The 22,623-nt window shown below is 58.2% G+C and overlaps 1 protein-coding gene across 1 annotated transcript in view; it reads left to right on the top strand.

Moving 5' to 3' along the window:
* Positions 1-230: 230 nt before the first annotated feature.
* Positions 231-22,623, top strand: part of STK32C (serine/threonine kinase 32C) — a 72,404-nt gene continuing 50,011 nt past the window's right edge. Inside the window, exon 1 of the mRNA XM_039252434.1 lies at positions 231-492. Coding sequence (XP_039108365.1) covers positions 231-492 — 262 coding nt within the window. The remainder of the gene's footprint in view (positions 493-22,623) is intronic.

Here is a 22,623-nt window from a genome sequence, read left to right as displayed (position 1 = left end):
CCCGCCCCGCCCCCGGCGCCCCGCCCCGCCCCGACTCGGCCCCGCCCCGCCCCGACTCGGCCCCGCGCCCCGCCCCGCCCCGCCCCGCCCCCGCGCGCCGGCAGTCCGCACCGGCCAGCGCCGAGGCCGGGGCGCACGGCGAGCGCCGCCAGCCGCTCCCGCCGCCGCTGCCGCTCCCCGCCCGGCGGGCGGGCCATGTCCCCGGCCGCGGCGCGCACCCAGGCCCGGCGATGAGGAGCGGCGCGGAGCGTAGGGGCAGCAGCGCCGCGGCGCCCCCCGGCTCGCCGCCCCCCGGCCGCGCGCGCCCCGCCGGCGCCGACGCGGCTCCGGCCCCGCCGCCGCCCGCCGCGGGCCAGCCCCGGGCCCGGGACGCGAGCGACGCCCGCGCGCAGCCGCGCCCCCTGTTCCCCTGGAGCAAGTGGAGGAAGAGGATGGGCTCGTCCCTGTCGGCGGCCGCGGCGCGGAGGCCGGTGTTTGACGACCAGGAAGACGGTGAGCGCGGCCGCTCGGGGGGCCGCTCGGGGGGGGCCGGGGGGGCCGCTCGGGGGGGCCGCGCGGGAGGGACGGCGTCCCGCGGCGCCTCGGTTTCCGAGGAAACTCGCGGGGGGAGCCCGCCGTGCCCCCGCGCGCCCTGGGCTCCCGCCTGCGTCCCGCGTGTCCCGCGGCGGCGCGGCGGGCGGGACAGGCTCGGGCCCGCCCTCGGGGTGAGGCTCCGCGTTCGCAGCGGCCCCGGCCGTGTGTGTCCGCTTGCCTCCCGGGGCGGCGCGCGGGCTCGGCCGGCTGTGCACCTGCGGCGCCGCGCCCGCCGAGGGGTCGCCGGGCCCCACAGGTGGCGCGGGGTCCCGCGTCCCGGGCCGCCCCGGGCCCCGTGTTTGCACGCGGGTGTGCGCTGGAGGCGGCTGCGCCCCTGTGCGGACACCTGCCCTGTGGGAACTGCCTCGCCCCCAGGTTAGAGCCGCGGACCAGGACGAGGTGCCCCTTGAGCGGCCGCGCGAGGCCGCCTTTGACGTGGCTCCGGCAGGGAGGGCCTGCCTCCGGGGCAGCGCGATAAATTCACGAGCAGGCAGACAGCTCTTTTTTACAGATGTCATGCAGATCATTTAAGTGGTACAGTGATGACACATTTGATGTCTTTTGACATTTTCTTAAAATAGTTGAAATCTGCATTTTTCATTTGTAGGCAGCCTGCAGAGGTATGATGGGTCTTTTATAATTTTAGAGCACAGCTCAGCACAAGAGCCCAAGCTATTTATTCTGATAAATAATTTAAGCATTGTAGGAAATTACTAATACGACCTCAGGCCGGTGGTGGTGAATGTGCAGGCCGTGTGCAGGCAGTCGTCAGAGAGTGGTGGGGAGGCTGCCGTAGGTGCCCGGGGGGGGGGGGGGGGGGGGGGGGGGGGGGGTGCGGGCGCTGACCCCAGCCGCCGTCAGCAGGGGCCCAGCAGGGGTGCCTTCCGGACAGCCCCCCATCGGTACCGTGTGTTCTAACTTTGGAGCAGCAGAGCTGGCTGCTCTCAGTGTTTCATGTGTTACACATTTTTGCTTTTAACATGAATATTCAAAGTAGAGAACAGCCCAGAGTGAATTAGGGGCCAGTCGGGAAGCAGGTCTACACGTAGCTTCTCTGGCTGTGGGACGAGAAAATGTGTGAGAAAGATGCATGAGTTCGGCACTTGCCCGTGTCAGCCAAGAGCCGGCCACTCTTCATGCCTTAGCACCGTGCTCCCCGAGGCAGAGAACGTGGGCATAGAGACATTGGTGGCGCGCAGGGGCTGTGCCTTCAGCTCTGTAAGGTAGGATTTTTCTGTTTGCTCACAGTGTGTTATGTCTCAGATTTCAAGGATCATTAAAAAGGCAAAAAGAGCACAGTCTGTTTGTGATGCGCACAGTCCTACTTGAGGATTCTTGAGCACAGCCTGGAGCCCCCTTACGTGCCTGGAGCGGGGTGGCCGGCGGACCGGCTGTCGGGGGCGTGTGGGAGGTGGGCAGCCGACTCCGGCTGCAGATGCCACTGCTCTTTAGGGCATGTGACCATCAGTTACTTGCTCATCCGTCACGTGCCGTGATGGCCACATCCCTAAATTGAACACACTATCGGGCCTTCTCTGGGCTCTGTTTGGCGAGACTGGGAGGCGAAGCCTGGGCCTGGGCTCGGCAGCGGGCGACGTTGTCTGGGCGGGCAGCCGCTCGGTTCTGTTTGCTTGTCAGCGTTGGGGCACACACGGCTCAGGTTTGCGGAGGGAGTGTGGTGCAGCTGTCGGCGTGAGGGCCGTGGGGTTATTCAGGTGGACGGAAGGGGGCTTGGGAAGGACGAAGGAGAGCGAGGAGGCAAGCCGTGGCCCCTGCACCCCAGCTGCCTCCCAGCCCCCCCAGACAGCGGTGCTACGACTTTCCCGGCCCCGCTGCGGAGCCGGCTGGAAGGGGAGGCCGTGTTGTGCTGGAGACGGGCATTTGCTGTGACTGCACGGTTGCTATGGCAACGGGAGACCTTCTGATGAATTTTTTTAGACTAAAACGCCCGATTAATATATCAAGTTTGGTGTGCAGAAAAAAGGGAAAGAAGAGTAAAGAGGGCATTTTAACAGAGTGCCAGGTAAACCCCAACTAAGAAGAGTGCTTGTGATCTAGAAGGTCTTAAGTGTCCCCGTCCCCGTCCGTCCTGTGGAGTCCAGAGCCCTGTGCTTACTTGGCGGGTGCCGGCTGCGCGTTCAAACTCTGCACGCTTCTCACACCGGACCAGGGCCCTTTCCCTCCCCCTGCCCTCCCCCCTGCCCGCATGCCTCCTCAGGTCCCTCGCCGACCTCTGGGAACCGAACCGTGGATTTCGGGAGCTGAGCCTGGCTAGGGGACCTGCCTCTCTTCTGTCCTCTGCCCTGGGGCTGCGGCCACCCCGCAGGCCCCTCCCCTCGTCTCTCACTGTGCTGGCGCCTCCATGTTGCCGAGCAGGGGGGGAGGGTGGGGGTGGGGCTCCGGCTCCTTCCTGCTGAGCAGGCCCATAACCTGGTGCCGTGTCATGTCTCTGCTGGCGCCAGTGTTAGCTTACTAGTGGGTCGTAAGTCGTCACTGCCACGGTTTGCCCCCGCCAAGAAGACTGGGAATGAGGGAGCCTTGAAGGCGGTAGAAGGCCTCGCCCGTGTCTGTTGGGTGGACAGGAGGCCAGCACGTTCTCAAGTCCCCTTTCTTCATATTAAAAAAAAAAAAAAAAGCCTTTGGGTTTTTTCTAATTATAGAAGCATTAAAATGAATAAATTTGTATGCTCTCCTGTTTTTCCTGAAACTGTCCTCAACAGGAAAACTAAGCCACATGCGCCTCTAGCCCCGAGAGCCGCGCGCAACGAGGGTGTCAGTGGGCATCCCCTGCTCCCTTGCCCTGGGGACGCCCTCACACGCGAGCCGTGTGGAAACACACCTTTTCCCTCTGATACAGAAACGGGGTCGTGTTCCACACGTGGTGTTGTCGTAACCTGCTTCTTCGCAATGTGTCGCAAACATCTGATAGATCCACAGCACAGATTTACGGCAGGGGTCCTCAAACCTGGCCATGAACTAGACCATGGCGCCCTGAAAAACTAGGATGGCCGGGGCCCCGGAGATTCAGGTTGGGTTTGTTGGGTTGGGTGGGTGCGGGGGTGGGGCCCAGCTCAGGCACCGCTATGTCCTTAGGCCCTGCTGGTGGTTTTGATGGGTAGTCGGGTCCCCTTTTGGCTTTCCTCTGTGTAGATATTTCCTCTGCGTAGATACAACGTTCTCTATATTTGCTTAAGTCCCTATCGTAGGGCACTGGGGCATTTCCATGTCTGTGAATATCATGAACAGCTCAGCACAGAGCATCTCTGTGTATTCAACCTCACACACTTCGGAACGACACCCCGAAAGAGTGTCCGCGTCAGGCACCTGGGCACATCTGCGCCGCTGGGCTCTGTGATCCAGCCGCTGTCCGGGGTCACACGCTGGTGACCAAGTGGGCGTGGCTGCTATTGTGGGGGTAACCAGACAAAGGGGGAAGTGGGGAGTGGACAAGGGAACGTGAGTAAGTAGACTGAATGGCAGGAGGGGCCCAGGAGGGAGCCAAGCAGGCCCAAGACCACGGAGCAGCCGGGCAGGGAGGGAGGGGGGAGGGCAGAGACGGCTTGTTCTCACTGTGCCGGAAAGCCCTCTCCCCAAATCCTCACCAACTTTGCCTGTTGGTGATGTTTTTACATTTTTGACAATCGGAAAGGTGAAGGTTGTGTTAGTGCTTGGAGTTTCTCTGCTGATGGGATTGATAATCTCTTTGCTTTTTATCTCTGGGACCTTTGTCTCTTGCACATCTCTGGCGCCTGCCTGAGCCCATGCTTCCCACTGGGACCTTTGCTGTTCTGCTTCTTTTCACTGTTCTGTGGGTGCAAGGCCTTAGCCTTGAACAGCCCCCCACGCACATCTGCCATTTACCTTGCGGTGTTGCTGTGGGTTTCTGTGCGCGGATGTGTTTAGTGTTTGTGCGGTCAGACTCATCGATAGCTTCCTTTCTGGCAGGTCCTGGCCTTGGTGTTGTGTTACTGTCGTCTGCTCCAGTTTATAAATCTGCACCTGCACTGCCTTCCAGTGCTTTATGTGGAAACTTCCAGCATCTGATGGCAGCAGGAAGGTCTTCTTCCTGTGGGCATGCTTAGGACGCTTCTAAGTGTAAACACCCTTCATTGTGTGTTTGCTCTGGTTTTTGTTGAACTGTGAACATATTTCCCCATTACATTTCATACTGCTTGGTGCTGGAATGAAGGAAAATTATTTTATTATCTAAAACACTTTTTTTAATGTTTTTTTGGGGGGGCAAGGGAGAGACAGCACAAGCAGGGGAGGGGCCGAGAGAGAGGGAGACACAGAATCCGAAGCAGGCTTCGGGCTATGGGTGTCAGCACAGAGCCCGACACGGGGCTCGAACCCACGAATCATGAAATCATAAGCTGAAGTCAGATGCTTAACTGACCGAGCCTCCCAGGTGCCCCAAAACTTTCCTTTTCGAACTATTCACCCTGGAAACAGCCACTCTGCTGAGACCCTTGCTGGTTCCCAGAGGTTTCGATTGCTGTGCTCGGGCTTTCTGGGCGGACAGTCACACCGGTGGCAAAGAAGGGCTGCCCAATATAATGGTGCGTGGGCCCCCTTTCCTCCGTGTTGCCTGGGGCTTGCAGGGGCGAGGGGAGGAGCGGCAGGGGGCGCACGTGTGGCGGCCCAGTACTGCTCACAGGGCGTCCTTTCGGGTCAGCCTGGCCCCTGTTTATTAGGAGTCTGTTTGTAGGGGGCATGCACTTGAGTTTCAGGAAGTGCCTTTTTCCTTCCCTGCTGACTGGGAAGAAGGTGTGTGGAGGGGCGGGCAGTGGCTCCCCATGGGTCCCAGACTTGGGCTAATGGCGGCTCACAGCCCCCAAACACAGGCAGGGGCTTCGGGGGCCAGAAGCCCTGTGGGTGCAGACCCTGGGGCCCGTTACTGGCTGGTGGAAACTTGCAGAGGCCCTTAGTGCGGGGTGGGTATTTGGTTCAGGAGGAGGGGATGTGGCCCCCCCCTGCACGTCCACTCCTGGGGTTCTGGGGGGCAGCCCCGGTGCCCTCGATGGCCTCTAGGCAGCCACGGAGCCTGACGTGTTTCTCTCCCCGTGGCCGACAAGGCTGGTCTCAGAATGCACTCGGGGCCTACCATCACGGCAGCTCTGCGTGCCTGTCCATCTGCTTGTGTGCTTTAAAGTGCTATAAATAAGCCGATTTTCTTTTAAAAATTTAACCACCCAGCTTTCCAGTTGAGAAGTAATGTAAGAATGCAAGGGGGTAATTTTTGTTCAGGGCTTCTCTGAGGATGGTGGTCTGAGGGTGGCAAAGCCATGGAGGGGCACTCATCTGAGCAGGGTCGGGGCAGCCCAGAGCAGGGCCCCAGACCCCTGGGCACCTTGCGCAGAGGCGGGTTCCGAGTCGGCGGGTCTGGGGTGGGGCCCAGGAGTCTGCATTTCCAGCCAGGTCCCAGGAGACGCCGTGCTGCCCGTCCTCGGATACAGCTTGTGCAGGAGGCTTAGCAGGTGCAGACGTTGAGGGCAGAGCCCCCCAGGGCTCGGTGCACCGGGCGACGGGCATTGGACGGGGTTCCACGCCTGCGCTGGAGACAAGCTGGCTCTTACCATGAAGCTGCTGGTTACGAGGTGGCCCCGGGTCTCCTTCAGTTGTGTTTTTATTTCTTCATGATCCGTCTCAGGTACAGCCTGGTGCACACGTAGCCACGGCACATTTCCTCCGTCTTCCTTTATGGTCAGTGGGGACTCGGCACCCCTCCTCGGACCCTCCCCGGGCGTGCTGGGCGGTTGCGGGGCTGCCGAGGCGCCTCGATGCTCCCACTTCTGCCTGTGCGTCCTTGGTCCCAGAGCTGGCTGCTTAGAGGGCGCCGAGGGCACGTGCGTCCCCAAGGTTGCTCGGCTCCCCTCGGCACGTGCTGGGAGCGTGACAGGCCCCACCCCACACCCGCCACACCCTCGAGGGCCTCGCTGGGGGCTGATGGGGGCTACTTTTCCCCAAAACCGGCTGGATCCCAACGCTGAGTGATTTTGACGATCAGAATTTGAGACAATTTGGGAGAAGCTGTAATTAATAAAATTATTGTTATTTTTAAAATCTGGGATGCCTGCTTCATCAAAAAATGTTTTTGTCATTGACCTAAAATCTATTATTTTAGAAACCAAGGCAGCTGACCGCTGGGGGCTCGCCCCCCCAGCCCTGCTCAGCTGCGGGGAGGGCCCCCCCCGCCCCATCCTGCCTGGGACCCAGGAGCCCATGGAGGGGGCCCGGCATGCTGACGGCCCCAGCGCAGGCCCGCGTCGATCCTGTGAAATCCGGCAGGCTGTTATCTAGGCTCTGAAACCGAGGAGCTGGTGTGGGTGGGAGTCAGTATCGCCCCCAATTTATTAAAAATAGGAGCTGAGTACATTCGATTTCTCACAGCGATTTTAGAAGTCAACTTTAGAAAGGTCTCTGCTCTCAGGATTCACATCATGACTCTTCACGCTTCGTATGCGCGAGGCGGTGCTGGCCGCGGAAGCAAGAAATAGACATTGACTCTGAGATTCCTTTGTGAGCGTGTCAGGCCTGGCACACACATTCAGGCCTTTTCAAGTGTGACTTTTGCTCTTTCCTGCCTGTGACAGCGTGGGGGTGAGGAAGGGCCTGCTGTGCTGTGTGCTGCCTCCTCCCGGGACCCTTGACCTTGCACCCCCTCCCCTCCGCAGGGTCACGTGGGACCCAGAGCCCTGGGGCAGGGCGGGGTCTCCGCACTGTGTTTCTTACACTGGACACTGTTTTTGCCCGTGGGGCCCATGGTCAGTTACTCATTTCCGGTGAGGAACTGCCCCCAAGCTCAGTGACCTAACCACATCTGTGCTTACTACATCTCATGCTGGCCAGCGTCTGGTGGGGACGTGCCCCCCAGGACACCCGCGGTGGCTCCTTGCTCACACAGGCGGTGCCTCGTTCTCAGCTGGAGTGGCTGAGGCCCGGGGGCTGCTCATCTTGTCCCTGGAGATCGCAGTTCCCGCTGTCGCCTGCTGTCTTATCTACTTCTGCTCCCTGTGCTTACTTAGCAAATCACCTCAAGACTTGAGGCCTTAGAACATAACGTCACCTCCATTTCTGTGAGTTGGGGGGTCGGGGTGGCTCTTCCGGGTGCTCCCCCCACACTGGGAGCTGTGAGTTCTGGCTGCACCGTCTGCAGCTCTGGTGGGTGGGGGCCCTGCGTGGGAGAGTGGGCCTCTCCGTGGGGCTGCTTGCGTGGCCTCACACCACGGCGGCCAGCCTCTCAGCGAGCCAGAAGAGAGGAGGAAGCCACACACTCCGAAGTCACACGCTGTCACTTGCGCCTTCGGCCATTTGCCAGACGTGGGTCACCTCGTACAGCTCATATCCAAGGAGAGGGAATCAAGGGCCCCTCAGCGGCTATGTGCGCATATTTTATATTTATTTTATTTTTAAAAATTTTAATGTTTTATTTATTTTTGAGAGAGAGAAATAGAGACGGCGTGAGCAGGGGAGGGGCAGAGAGAGAGGGAGACACAGAATCTGAAACAGGCTCCAGGCTCTGAGCTGTCAGCACAGAGCGTGACGCGGGGCTCGAACCCACGAGTCATGAGATCATGACCCGAGCCAAAGTCTGACACTCAGCCGAGCCACCCAGGCGCCCCTGTGTGGGCATATTTTAAACCACCTCTTGTCCTGTGTGGTCTCGGGGCTTCTCTGTGTCCACGGGTCTCTGCAGCAGGAGAATGGGACTTCTTCTCAAGAGCACCCAGGCTGATCGAATCCAGCCCATGGAGGCTGAGACACGTGGTGGGTGTGGACGGGTGCCGTGTCACCTCTGCCTCATTAGCAGCAGAGGGGCCGGGACGAGCCGGAAGCCCTCCGTGTCTGACCGCGGCCACCTCGGGAGGAGGCCCGCCTTCCCTGCGTCGTGTGAACGCCCTCACGGCCGCCTCGACCCGGGGCCACGCAGGTGCCAGTGTGGCAAGAAGGCCCACAGCACCCGGCACCGCCAGGCGCCATTTCCGAGACCCGGGAATCCCTGGGAGACTCGCTGAATTCAGTTCTCGTCGTCGAAACTCGAGCCTCGGGGAAGCACTGTTCTGTCTTTGAAACAAATAGGAAGACGAGCAGAAGTGAGTGTGAAGGATGGAGCCCGGGCAGCCTGCGGGCTGCACACCTGCCCGTGCCGGTCACCCCCCTGGCTCCGGGACGCGCCGGGAAAGTCACAGGGGTCCTGCGTCCAGGGGACCCCCTGCCTGTGGCTGTCCTGGGTCCTGTCTCTGTTTCGTCCCCAATTCTTTTGTTTTCTCTTTTTCTTCCAGAATCAAGGTCATCGTGTGTTTCTGAAACTGTATTTTAGCTCCTGGGGCAGCAAGGATGATTTGCAAAGTTAGCACACGACTGGGAGCGCGGGGGACAGGGAAACAGGAAGGAGCCACAGAGAGGGCCCCGTCCACACGTGTGAGCGGTTCGTGCCTGGGCTGGGGGCCCCGTGGCTCGTCTGGCAGCGGGAAACCCAGGCCGCCCTCCCGCCCGCCCTGCAGGGTGCTCCGGGCAGGAGCGCGTGGGCCGCCGTGGGCGGGCTGGCCGTGCGGGCTCACAGCGTCCCTGTGGACACCGAGGTGCGCGTAGGGATTGAGGGCGGCGCGGCCGCGATCCCGCCCCCGCGGCGGCCCTCACCCTGCACGGCTGCGGCTCCTGCCTGTCCACCAGGCATAATGACTAACGGCCTCCCTGTCACTCTCAGACGTGTCCTGGTTTGCGTGATAAATTACGTGGCTGCTCATCTGCCACCAGACACTGTTGCCAGGACGCTCCTTTTTTTCTTTCTTTTTTTTTTTTTTACTTTATAGCTTTTTATTATATAACGAAAAGTGACAAGAAAAAATATTAAGAAATTCAGTGTCTTACGTAATCTCAGCACTAATATAACAGCCACCTGCGGTTTTCCGTGTCGCCTTCGGATCCATGCTTGGATGCATACGAAACGTGTTACTGTTTCAAAACTTTTTTTTTTCTTGTAAACTTACCTTAGGGTATTTTAGGGGCACCTGAGTGGCTCAGTTAGTTGAGCGTCTGACTCTTGATCTCAGGGTCATGAGTTCAAGCCCTACTCTGGGCTCTGCGCTGGGCATGAAGCCTACTTAAAAAGAAGAAGAAGAATGGGGCGCCTGGGTGGCTTAGTCGGTTGAGCGACCAACTTTCGCTTAGGTCATGATCTTGCGGTTCGTGTGTTCGAGCCCCGTGTCGGGCTCTGTGCTGACTGCCAGCTCAGAGCCTGGAGCCTGTTTCAGTCTGTGACTCCCTCTCTCTCTGACCCTCCCCTGCTCACGCTGTCTCTCTCTCTCCTAGAAATAAATAAAAACATTAAAAAAAAAAAAAGAAGAAGAAGAATATTGTAGATTTGCAGCACAGTCTGAAGGCAGTGCAATGAGCCCTCACCACGAGTTTCCACGAACATCAGTGTCATATGTTAGCGTGGAGCGTCAGGCAGCCACACCTGAGGAGCACACAGTGACCTGACCCTGTGCTGGCCCCAGCTGTCTGGGGTGCACCTGCAGAGCAGGGGCGTGAGTGTGTGCGCACGCATGTGTGGTGTGCCTGCACGTGTCGAGGGATTTATTTAGAGCAGCGGGCTCACACGGTTAAGCAGCCCAAGCAGGATAGCGTCAGCTGTGGGCAGGCTGACCCTGGGAACTGGGTCTGCGTCCGCGGGCAGATCAGGACACGAGCCGTCCGGACAGCGAGGCAGGAACGAAGGGAGGGTCCGTCCTCCCTCCATCGGGGCCTCAGTGGATTCGTTACGTCCACATTCGCTGGGGTGGGGGTCTGCTTTACTGAATCCACAGATTGCAGCGCTGGCGTGCCCAGAAACACCCTCAGACCCGCCAGGAGAGTGCATGATCTGGGCCCCCGTGGCTGGTCGAGTTGACACATCAAATTAGCAGTCGTAACTGAGTAACAGAAGTCCGCAGTTTATTCAGATTTCCTGCTTATACTTAATATCCCCCTGTTCCACGGTTCCACGTGACGTGTCTTTCTTCACATTCCTTGGGCCACAACAGTTTCTCAGCCTTTGCTGGGTTTTGATGGCCTTGGCGGTTTTCAGGAGAACTGGTCAGGTGTTTTGTAGCTTGTCGGGGTCCGGCGGGTTCTGGGCCTGTAGGTAGTCTTCACGCACTGCCCACACCGAACGGGTGAGGGTCAGGCCCCCGTCCTGGCGGGGGGGGCGTCTACGCTCTGCACAGATTTGTCCCTTCTCCCCGTTTGTGTGGTTGTTTGGTCGTTCACGTACATTAGTGCAGGCTGGGGGGGGGGGTGTTGGGCACTTCAGGTTATAATCCCGTGTGGCTGCTGCATTCTCGCTCCTGTGGCTGCAGCCCCGCGGCCGCCCCCGGGCCCCTGAGGCCCCCGTCACCCCACTCTTGTTACTGCAACCTTTTGAGCCCTTCCTTGCTTTCTGACACCACAAGGTTTGTTCCCTGACCCAACGCTGGAATCAGCCAGCTCTCCAGGGAGCCCGGTCCTCCCGTGGGGTGTGGGTGCAGGGGGCGCTCACGGCTCCTGGGATCGGACCGTCTTCCTAAGGCACGGGCTGACCACGGCGCTCGCCGGCATCAGGCTCTGATGTGTCCCTGTCGCTTCTTCAGCGAGCTGAGTACCCTCCGCACCCGCTCCCTGCGCCGCAGGCAGAGGGAGTGTGAATTCACACAACCGCTTCAGAAGCTGCTCAGGGGGACGTGGCGGAGAGCACAGGGCTCTCGTCTGGAGCTGGCCCTGGTGTCTCATCTGAGCCACGTCACAGACCCCCCACGTCGGACAAGGCCCCTCTGACCTTGATGGGGCAAGACCAGAACAAGAGCCCCCCGCGGTGAGTGCTGTCCAAGCCCAAATGGCCAGACTCCCCCTGCCCGGCTCCGCCAGTCCCAGCCACGGACCCGCTTCATCCGTCTGCCTTCCGAGGACGAGCCACGAAGACGCCCGGCCACTGCCCACGCCCCCTGACAGCCACAAGGCCCTGCCGCCCCACGCTCCTGCGCCCCCCTTCTCTCACCCCCTGCTGAGACACCCCGGTGTCCCCATCGCACCAGAAACAGCAAACCCAGTGTGTCCAGCCTCAGACGGTTCCTGGTGGCGCTCGGCTGCAGGGCGCTGCCCCTACAACCCAGGGTGTGTCCAGACCGGACAGGTCGTGCACAGCTCTGCCCGCCCGGCCCCGGGGCGTCTCGGCGGCTCTGCAGCGGCGGGAAGAGCGGTCCACGGCCGCAGCTGAGACGGGCAGGACACGGCGGGGGGGGGGGGGGGCCGCGGGGACAGAACGGGGGGGCGGGCGGGCAGGTCGCGGGGGGCGGGCGGGCAGGACGGGGGGGGCAGGAGGCCGCGGGGACAGAACGCGGGGGGCGGGCGGGCAGGTCGCGGGGGGCGGGCGGGCAGGACGGGGTGGCAGGAGGCTGCGGGGACAGAACGCGGGGGGCGGGCGGGCAGGACGCGGCGGGGGAGGGGGGTACGGGTGCGTCCTGCTCCCAGGGCCCCGGGCTGAGCCGAGTTGTCGCGCTCAGCGCAGGTTTCCTACACGTTGCCGGGTTGTATCGCAGGCTCCGTGGGTGGACGGGCTGGAGCCGCGTGTTCCTGTGGCCCAGGGCCTCGTCCTGCGGGCGCCCCACGTGCGCTTCTCCCCGTTTCCAGCAAGACTCTTCGCCCTCCCGTCTCTGGCCCCTAGGAACCCGCGGCCCGCGCCCTGGGGAAGGCCCCTCCGCGGGGCTGACGGCGAGCCCAGCCCCAGCCCTGCCCGTCCCTGACCCGCGGCAGCGCCCCGCTGCGTGGGGCCGCCTGGAGTCCCTGCGCCGCTGTGGCTTCTCCTGGGCCCCTCGCAGCCTTCTCTCCGACCACGTGTCACCACGCTCACGCACCGGCCGCTCACGGCTCCTCATGTCATCCGTGTGCCGACTCCCAAATTTGTATCTCCAGCTGGGCCCTGCCTCCCGCGTTGCGGACTCTTCTGTCCAGTCTCCAACTCGGCATTGGTGTGTCTCACCCTCGCAGATTCGGGCCCTTCAGAATCGAGTCCTGGTGCGCCCGAGCCCGAGCCCTCCTTGGGGCCGTGTGTAACCAGCCCGCGTGTCCGTCCTCGGCCCCTGCCTGCTCAGCGCCCTGGCATGGCTGCTCGGGCCCTCTGGCCCTGCCCCCCGCCCTCCCACACCCCTGCCTGGCAGCACAGGGCCTCTGCACGGCCAGGCCCCGGCTTCTGTTCCTGATGAGTCTGTTCCGTCTTCTCCGGGGGCACGTTCTCCGTTCCAGGCCATCAGAGCGGTTAGTGAAGCTGCTGGGTCACCTGGAAAAACAGGCACAGGAAACTGGCCTTAGGACGCGTCGGGGCAGGGCCTGCGGGGGACGGGGCACGGGGTGCGGGTGGCTGTCCCGACTGTTGGGAGGAGACGTGGGAGACTGGCTGCACTTGCCTTCGGGCCGAGCATGATGGATGGACTTGGACAGATGCAGACGCCGCTGTCCCGAAAGCCCTTCCCTGAATTAGGCTGGGGGAGGCCGCGTGTGGGCTGCTTACGAGACGCTCATCTGACAGGAGTGGAGAGCCCGGCTGTGAGCAGGTGTGTGCCGCATGGCTCTGTGCAGGGTCCCGGTGCCTCCTGGGGCGGTCACTGGGGCGTAGGGTGGCTTTGGGGCCTCAGCCGGGTGTGGCCCTGACCACAGGACCCCCTGGACTTCCACTGACCAAGCAGGGGCCGCCCTGGGCAGGGGGGCAGGGGCCACCTCTAAGCCAGGCAGGCCCTGTGGCATCAACATCCGGGCCCGGGTCATTTGGGGGGGTCCCCTGCACTACGGGATGTTAGCAGCATGCCTGGCCTCCACCCACTGGTGCCAGCAGCACCCTCCCCCACATTTCTGGCAGTCAGTCACGTGTCCAAGCACTGCCGTGTGTCCCCCGGGGTGGCGGCCCCCCGCTGAGAACCACGGTGCTAGCAGTTGGGAGCCCTGAGCCTGACTTCCACTGGCCAGGAAGTGCTGTTGAGGCATGGCTGAGGGTCTGGGGGGGTGGTGTCCCTTCCAGGGCGTCTCTGGAGTCCCTCCCCGTGGGCCTGGCAGAGTGTGCGTGTGCGTGTGTGTGTGTGCATGTGTGTGTGTATGAGAGAGAGAGAGAGAGAGAGTGCATGGGCATACTTAATGCCTGTGCGTGTGGGACCGTGTGGGAGTATGTGGAAGGGGCCCCTCTTGGCTGACGAGTGTCCTGGGCTGTGCTCGCCCCAGCCGTCCACTCCGCGTTGGCACCTTCCGCCCGAGGACGAGGTGCTGCGCGTGGTGGTGCTGGACTTGGCGGTGGTGCCGTCATCGGCTGCGGCCCCGATGTCTGGCTCCTGTGTCTAGAGGAAGCAGCTGGAATGGTCGGGGCCCCGCGGACCCCTGCAGAGGGAGCCGTGGATCCTAAGCGAGGCCCAGTGCTGGAGGCGCTGGGCTCTGCTTCTCGGCTGGACCACAGGATGGGGGCCCCCCGCCTGCCTGCCAGGGCCTGCGTCTGTCTCACTGGGGCGCAAGGTAGGAAAGGCAGTCCTGTGCACACAGGCGGACACAGAGCCCGTGCTGAGCACATCCGGCCGGCCAGCAGGCTGAGCGTTCCCAGGGCCGTGTGCAGGGCAGCAGAGGTGTGTCTCGGGGCCCGGAGGTAAGGTTTGTGGAGCGGCTCATCACTTCAGAGGCCGACAGGGCTCCTCAGTCCTGGAAAGCTGAGACCACCCTCTCGCTGGGATGATGCACATCTTCAGGCCCACGTGTGCAGCCTTTAGAGGGAGGGCATTGCAGGCCGAGAAAGCGGAGGGGACCATGGTCACCTTGAGCTAAGCGGGGCCACCTGCCTTCAGACCCTCGTGGGCGTGTCCAGTGGAATCCAAAAAACCTTTACAGAATGATCTCAAATTCCTTTTAATTAAACAAAAATGCAGTGCTCCAGAGAACAGGAGCTTGCTCATCTGTAGACTGAGTTAATTGAAAGGTCCCGAAAGGCTCTGTTAATTACACAATGTCGCAGTGTCTCCGATACCAATGCATTGGCCGCTGACATCACCTTAGCCGGTGGACAGCAGCCCCGCAGCACAGAGGACCATCCTCCGCGAGAGGAGTGGGGTGTGAGCTGGTGGCCCAGCTCCCTCCGACTGGTGGTGCCTCTGCCCCCCGGGCCCTGAGTCAGCCTGCCAGCACCCTGGGCCTCAGACCCTCGGGGCACCATGCACAGGACACGCCCAGGGCCTGGGGTTGAGGACTCAGGGGGCTTTCGGTTTCCTGGGGGCTTGTGGAAGCCAGAATCATAGACAGCAGCACAGATGGAGGAGCAGCTTTCTGTTTGGGGATGGTGCATGCGTGTGCGTGTGCATCTGTGCGTGTGCGTCAGTGCATGTGTGTGGTATCTGTGTGTGTGCATGTCTGTGTGTGTGTGCGCGTCTGTGCGTGTGCACAAGTATGCACAGTAGACAGAGACCCTCTCCAGGACTCTCCTGTCACAGAAATGTGCATCTTTCTCCAGTGCCCAGAATGCCACGAAGGCAGGACCACAATGTGGCTCCCCAGGGCCTTGCACATGGTAGGCACTCAGTGAAGGCTTGTTGCATTTAACTGGACTGGGTGGAAAGAGGAAATGCATGACTTGACACGGAAGTGCTTAGACCAACCGCAGCTGGGGTCTTTCTGACCAGACGCGCGTCACACATGCCAGGGCTCCTTCAGGGAATGTTCTGGAGTATGTAGGGGCAGTCGTGGCCCAGACCTGCTCTCCTCCCGGCTGGTCCCTGGGGGCGCTCACGGGGTCTGGGTTGAAGGCGTCTGCTGGCTGCACGGTGGCCGCTGGTGTCTGAGACGCCCTGCAGATCTCTTCAGCAGGCACAGCCAGACTAACTGTCACGGAGAATATACAATTATCAAGAAAATTACGCTTCTTACATTGGCAGACGACGGGTGTTCCAGAAATGACGAACAAAGAGAAATTTTGGTGTTAGGAACATTTGCATTCCCCTGATGACTAATGATATTGATGACTTTTTCATCTGCCGATTGGCCATTTGTATAGCTTACTGTGTGAAGTGTCTGTTTAAGTCTTTTGCCTGGTGTGTGCGTGTGCGTCTGTGTGCGCGTGTGTGCACGCACGCGCACACGCAAACACGTTGCTAACACAGTTCTGTATGAATACTGAGCTCTTTAAAAGAAGTGCTTTAGACATTCTGGATTCAAGCCTTTTGATGGACGCATGAGTTGTGATATTGCCTCCCAGTCTGTGGTTCGCCTATTCTCCCTTCAGTGTTCTCCTTCGGTGAGTGGTCCCTTCTGATTGGTGATTTCTGTGTCTTGTCTGAAACCTCTATCCACCTTAGAGTCAAGTTTAGGTCTAGAACCAATTTCTAATTCATTTTTGTGCAGAGCGTGAGGTAGGGAGTTGATTTTTCCCATGTAGATACTCCAGCACCATCCCTTGAAAAGACTTTCTTTCCCTCGTTGGATTACTTTGGTACCTTTGTCAGAGTCATTTGACCTGCATGTGTGAGTCCGTTTCAGGGATCTGTTTCGTCTTCCCTCGTACCAGTGATGTGCTGTCTTCACTGTTATAGTAAATCTTGAAAAGAGATAGTATACATCTTCCAGCTTTGTTCATTTACCAAAACTGTTTTGGCAATTCTATATCCTTTGTATTTTTATATAAATTTTGAATCTAATCGCCACTTTCTACAAATAAAGTCTGCTGAGATTTTACTAAGATTATGTTAAACTTGTATATCAATTATAAAGAAAATCAATATCTTAATAATCTTGAGTCCTCTAATCCATGGACATGGTATATCTCTCCATTTATTTAGATCTCGTTTAGCAATGGGTTGTAGTTTTCGGTATACAGGTCTTGTACATCTTTCTTTAATTTTATTTCTAAGCATTTTGTTTATTTGATGCTATCATAAGGGGCCTAATTTTTATAATTTTATTTTTAGATTTTTAAATTACTAGTACATAGAAGTACAGTTAAAAAATTTTAAGTAGGCTTCATGCCCAGGGAAGAGCCCAGCTCAGGGCTTGACCTCACGACCCTGAGATCAAGACCTGAGCTGAGATCAAGAGTGGGTACAGTCACCTGGGTGCCCCAGCTGTTAATTTTTAAATTCATTTTATGAAATTATAATTTACATAAAGTAGAATTTATCATTTTTAGGGATATGATTCAATGACTTCTGACAAATGTATACAGTTACATAACTGTAACACCCCTGCAGTCAAGTGTGGAATATTTCTATCTTCCCAGAAAGATTCCCCCATCCCTTTATGGCTAATCCAGTTGTGTGCTGGGGCTGGTCATGTGGTTTATAGGAGCCAGTTCTGTTTATCTGATTCCTATTTGGTTCTTAAAGGGGATTTGGGAAAATAAGTCAAAATTTGATGAAGTAAAAATTTCTTTCTCAATGGTTTGTTCCTTTTTTGTCCTTTCTAGGAAATATTTGCCCAATTCAAGATCACAAAGATTTTATCCTTTATTTTATTCTATAATTTTTATAGTTTTAGCTGTTAATTTTTATTTTTTAAGTTCCATTTCAAGTTGATTTTTGTATTCATATGAAGCAAAGGTCAAGGTTCCCTCCCTCTCTTCCTTCCTTCTGTCTTATCTTTCTTCTTCCCTCCCTCCCTCTCTCTACCCGTCTCCCTTCCCCTTCTCCTCCTCCCCTCCTTTTGTAATAGGGTTGTCTGTTTGATCTTTACACCAGTTCCGCACCATAGTGATTATTGTAGCTTTAAAATACAGCTTGAAAGCAGATGTGTCTGCCCTGAAACTTTGGTCTTCTTTTCCAAAATATTTTTCACTATTCTAGATTCTTTGTCTTTCCGTGTATATGTTAGAATCGGTTTATCAATTCCTAAAAGATGCTGGCTGAGCTGTGATTGGGATTGCATTGAAACTATTGACTGATCCAGAGAGAATGGGCCTCTTAAAATTTTGAGTCTTCGAATCCAAGAACACAGCAGGTCATGCTGTTCGTTCCGGTCTTTACCGTCTGTCTGCGTCGTTCCACAGTTTCGGTGCAGGGGTTACGCAGGCTTAGTTCCGTTTTCCCTCCATATTTAATATTTAAAACAGTAAGTTGTCAGAGGCAGAAGCGACGCAGAGCAGCGAGCACTGACCTGGGAGCACAGCCTCCTCAACAAGCCCCAGAGCCAGGGGACCCTGCAGCAGGAGGAGGCAGAGTTTAACCCGGGTCCAACCCCCAAGTCAGGAACAACCCCGAGTGCTCATCCGTGGCCACAACAACAGGAAGCCCCCAGGCCACGGGAAGGCCCTTCGACAGGCACAGCGACACGGTGCCAGAGGAGGTGGAGATGGGGACCCAGGAGCGTCAGGGCAAGAAGTCAACTCCAGTGGACCAGGACCATTATGTTCCCGAGATGTTCCTGCGCAGGGACTGGGCCGCGGCCCTGTGGGACCCGCCCATCGCTGACAAGTAGGGGCCTCCTTCCCACCTTTGTCCTGCAAAGATCTGCCCCTTGTAACGGGGATAACAAAGTCCTGTGTTTTTTCTAAAACACAAAAACAAACAAACAACAATTAAAAAACATCAGCTGTAGCCTAACACCTTGGTGGTCACGATCCTGTTGTCTGTGAACAAAGACAATGTTACTTCTTCCGTTTAGAGCGTTGTGCCTTAGCGCACTGCCTAGGACCCCGGCTGGGGCTGAACGGAAGCGGGAGCGGGCGCCCTGGCCTTTCTCCTCACCTTAGGGGAGGGGGCTCCGAGTTTCAGTGTTAAGCACAGTGGCAGCTGGGCTTTTGCAGAGATGCCCTTCTCAGGGTGCGGGCGTTTCTCCTAGTGTGGTGGGGTTTTCGCTTTTTAACCATTAGCGATGTTAAATTTTTTCAAGTGCTTTTCACATGATCTCCCTCTTCTGTTCTGCCGCTGTGCAGATTACACTGTCTTTTGACCAGTGCCCCAGCCTTGCATCACTAGGTTGGGTTTTATCTATCCCTGACTTCAGTTTGCTAATATTTCTTCTAATTCTTACATCCGTGCTCATTAGGGATATTGGTCTAGATTCCCTTCTCCTGCGACGCCCGTGTCCGCCTCTGGCATCAGGTTTACGCTGGCCCCAGAAAATGGGTTGAAGCTGTTCCCTCCTCCTCTGTTTTCTGAACAAGTTGGCATGGATTTCTGAAGTGTTTGCTGGAGGGCACCGGCAAAGCCATTGAGCCTCGAGTTTTCTTTGTGGGAAGATTTTAATTACAAATTCAATTTCTTTAATAGATATGGGGTATTCGGATTTCCCATTTCTTCCCATGTTAGTTTTGGATTCCCCGTTCGAGGACTGGAATCTGCCCACGTCAGCTAAGCTGGTGACTTCGTTGGCGTAACATCGTCGTTCTCCTCATGTTTGTACTGATGCCTCCCTGTCACGCCTGACAGTGGCGTTTTGTGTCTCCTCTGTGACCAGGAGAAGAAAATCTCCAACCCCATCAGTTGGCCTGTGTCTTCCTGTCGTTCTGTATGGTTTTGCTGCTGGTTGTGCCCACGGCGGGCGCCGTCATGTCTGTTGGATGGCGTGGACCTGTGGCCGTTAGGAACTGTCTCTCTTTGTCACTGATAACAGCCCTTGGCTTAAAGTCCACTTTGATATTAATAAGGCCACATGGCTTTCTTTTGATTGATATTTGCACGATATTTCGTTTTACACACTTTGACTTTTACATCATCAGTATCTTTAAATGGGAAGTAGTTCTTTTATAAATAACATGTCATTGAGTTTTGCTTTTTCAAAATCCAGTCTGAAAATGTCAACCTTTTAGTTGGAATATTAATCTATTTACTTTAATATAATTATTCATCTATTTGGGTTTAAGTCTACAATTGCACTATTTTTTCTGTTTTTCCTTTTTCTCCATCTATTAATTGTTTACCAATTTCCACCTGTTAGAACGTAAGGGGAGGGGTCTTGCTCACTGCGCACCCGGGCGCCTGAGCCCCGGGACTGGACTGTCTGGCCCTGGCCCTGGCCGCCGGGCCCAGCGCTGCAGCCCGCGGACTGTTGATCGGGATGGGAAGGGCCCATGTGGTCAGCGCTCTGCGCCAGCCCCGTCCGTGCTCCCCACCGCGGGCCACCTCCTCCTGGGCTGCAGGCCGTGCTCCTGGGTTCCCTGCAGCCTGGCGAGCTCGTGCGTGTGGACTGGGTGCTCCAGGCCTTGTCTGGCCCTCGTCTCCTCTTAAAGGCTGCGTGTCTGTAGGACGCCTCTCCTCAGTCGGCCTGCAAAGGCCTCAGCAGAAAGTCCCGGAATCTGGAGAATCTGTGATGAAGAAGAGCACATTCTGCAGCCTGCCGGGCCCTGGCTGTGTGCTGTGTGTGCGTGTTTGTCTGTCCCTGCCTCCGTTACCTCCGGCACTCGGGAGGTGGCTGGGCCCCTCCTTTCCCTCGGGACCCTTGGCTTTTGAATGGGGGACAGGGCTGGTCAGGGCCCGCAGGGACAGCCTGGGACTGTGTGGGGAGAAGTGGGAGCCATCTGGGCCCATGGGGGTGAAGGGGTGGGAGGCGACAGCTGGTGGCTCCCGTGCAGAGTGGGCGTCACCGGCTTACCCCACTCTCTGTGGCGCTGGGTCATCTCCATGGCAGCCTCCGTCTGTACCCCCTCTCCCCTCCTGGGCCCTCGGCTCTGGAGTAGACGTCGGGGCGCTCTCTGCTTCTGCAGCTGCGAGGAAACTGTGCTCTGCACATGCCACCCAGCTCTGCTCTGGGGAGAAAACCCGCTCCCTCACCCGCTTCCTCTGTGCCCATGAGCACAGCAGCCCCGTCTCGGGCCTCAGGCCATGGCCTGCAGCCCAGGTGAATGAGTGTCCCGGTCACACGGCAAGGAAAAGCCACCTGCACCTGCTCCTGAAGCCGCCAGCCGCGTGCACTCAGTGCCGAGCACAGGGAGCGAGGGCCTTTCCAGAGCTGCCTCAGACGGTTTCCGGCCGGATGGCAGGTGCCATGGGTCCCCGGGGCCTCAGCTGACCGCAGGTGGTGCCTGTCCTGCTGACCCCACGCCGTCCCCTGGACGCCTGCACCCGGTGCATACTGGGTTGTCCACGTTGGCGGTGGCCCTTTGTGGGGGAGCAGAGGACTGAGGCCTTAGCCTCCGAGAGGCTGACAAGGGCCTGATCTCCTGTCGTGGACCCGCTGAGTTGTGGCTTTACCATTCTGAGCCGCCCCCCAGGGCCCCGTGCCCTCCCTTCCCTCTGGTACACACAGGATGTGGAGAATCTCCTCCGCTGGCCGAGCTCTGAGCAGGAGTGGCCGCGGTTGGCTAAGACGTTTAACTGATGGTTCCAGTCCCACGAGGGCAGCTGAGAGATCAGAATGCCCTGTGCTGAGTTTGCCTAACTGACCATGACTTTCCTGTTTCATTCCTTAAGTGGGGGCTTCCCCAGCAACGCCGACGGCTGGCAGTGAAATGAGCAGTGTGGTTCACGGTCAGGAGGCACGAAGTGGGGGCTGGCGCCCAGCGCCGGAAGGAAACCACACGGAGCTGCCTCAGAGGAGACACCGTGCTGTGTGCGTCCAGGGCCAGCGTTGCTGACTCCCCGCAGACGGCCTGCCTCTGCCGAGGTCGCATGGCCCATGGAGGGGACACAGGAGTCCATTTTCTTCTATGGCAGGTGGTTCCACAAAATCTGTGAGTGCCGTGGTCATCGGTGCCTCTGAAGTCTCGTGGCACATTTTCAGCGCAGCCCGAGCTCTTTCCAAGCACAGTGCGACTGCACCGCTGCACAGTTTAGTGCTGATGCTGCTCGAGCCTGGATGCAGGACGTGGCCCCTCCCCTCCCTGGCGCTGTGGACAGACGGACAGACAGAGTCTTCCCCTGGAGCCGGCTGAGACTCACGCGGGAGCAGCCCCGCCTGACATGCGTTTCCTCGCCCGGGTCTGGGGCTCCCGAGGCCCCGGAACTGTTTTAGGTTCTGGTTCCACTGAGCTGGTCCCCCTGAACTAGGGGACGGGCCGGTGGAAGGGACTTCTTTCACTCAGTGGGGAGGGCTGGCGGGGCAGGACCAGCTGCACATGCAACAGGCTTGTTGTTTTTAATAAACAGAAGCGTAAAGAAAGAATCTGAGACCCAGGTAATCCCTGTAGGCACAGAAAAGCACCTCCTGTGCAGGGTGTGAACGAGAGAGCCGTGCAGAGGGGCAGACACACAAGGGGGGGGGGCCTCAGTGGCTTGCGGTCCCGTGTCTGCACGCGCGAGCCCCTCACATGGAGAGGCACGTTCACACAGAAGGAGCCGCCGTCTGCAGGTTCTCCGCACTTTCACCAAAACCTTGCACTGTGTCTTAGTGGCGCAGAAATCTACCTGGTTTCCAGCATCCACGCAAAGTCCGCGTCACCGCTGTGACTGAGCCAAGCAGCCACCGCCGGCTGTGGCACCCGGGTCATTCGGGCCATTGGGCTTGGCAGTTATAAGTGTCATGGGACCTTGACAGACCGACAGCAGTGCCATTGTTGCCCAAAAGAGGGGACCCCACTGCAAGCGGCTCCTGCAAGGGCGCCCCCCACACATCAAGAGCACGAACAGCACCAGGCAGAGCCAGACCTTCCGCCGAGGCAGGTGAGGATGGTGACTCTTGTCCATGGACAGCTTTACGCTGGGGGGGGGCACCTGCCCGTCGGGCCCCCACCTCTGCTCCCGCGTGGCTGAGTTCCTCACAGATCTTACAGGTTCATCGCAATGAGAGGAAATTAACCCTCTTGTCATACTCTTTTCCAGCTTGTAGTATTTTTAGGTAAAAAGTGTTTATTTTTCTCTATGGAAGTTTTATCATCTCCGTGTGATCGCGCCGATGCCTCTGGCCTCTGGGTTTGTCTGTCCTACTGCAGAATTACCAATGAACTCGCCACCGCCGATTTGTGTAGAGTTCTGGGTTCAGTGCGCGCCTGTCTGTGTTGTGTTGGGGGCCTGTCTTGTCAGGTCGGAGGAGGAGCTAACGCCCCGTCTCTCCTCCTCACCTGCTGACTTGGAAGCGCCCTGTGTCCCACACTGAGCTCTGGTTTCTTCCCATCTCTCTCCACAGGCCGGTGATGAGGTCTGGGGTGAT

The sequence above is a fragment of the Hyaena hyaena genome, unplaced genomic scaffold, assembly GCF_003009895.1.
Source record: "Hyaena hyaena isolate Hyena2069 unplaced genomic scaffold, ASM300989v1 scaffold_409, whole genome shotgun sequence".
Classification (NCBI taxonomy): domain Eukaryota; kingdom Metazoa; phylum Chordata; class Mammalia; order Carnivora; family Hyaenidae; genus Hyaena; species Hyaena hyaena.
This window is presented reverse-complemented; position numbering and strand designations above follow the sequence as displayed.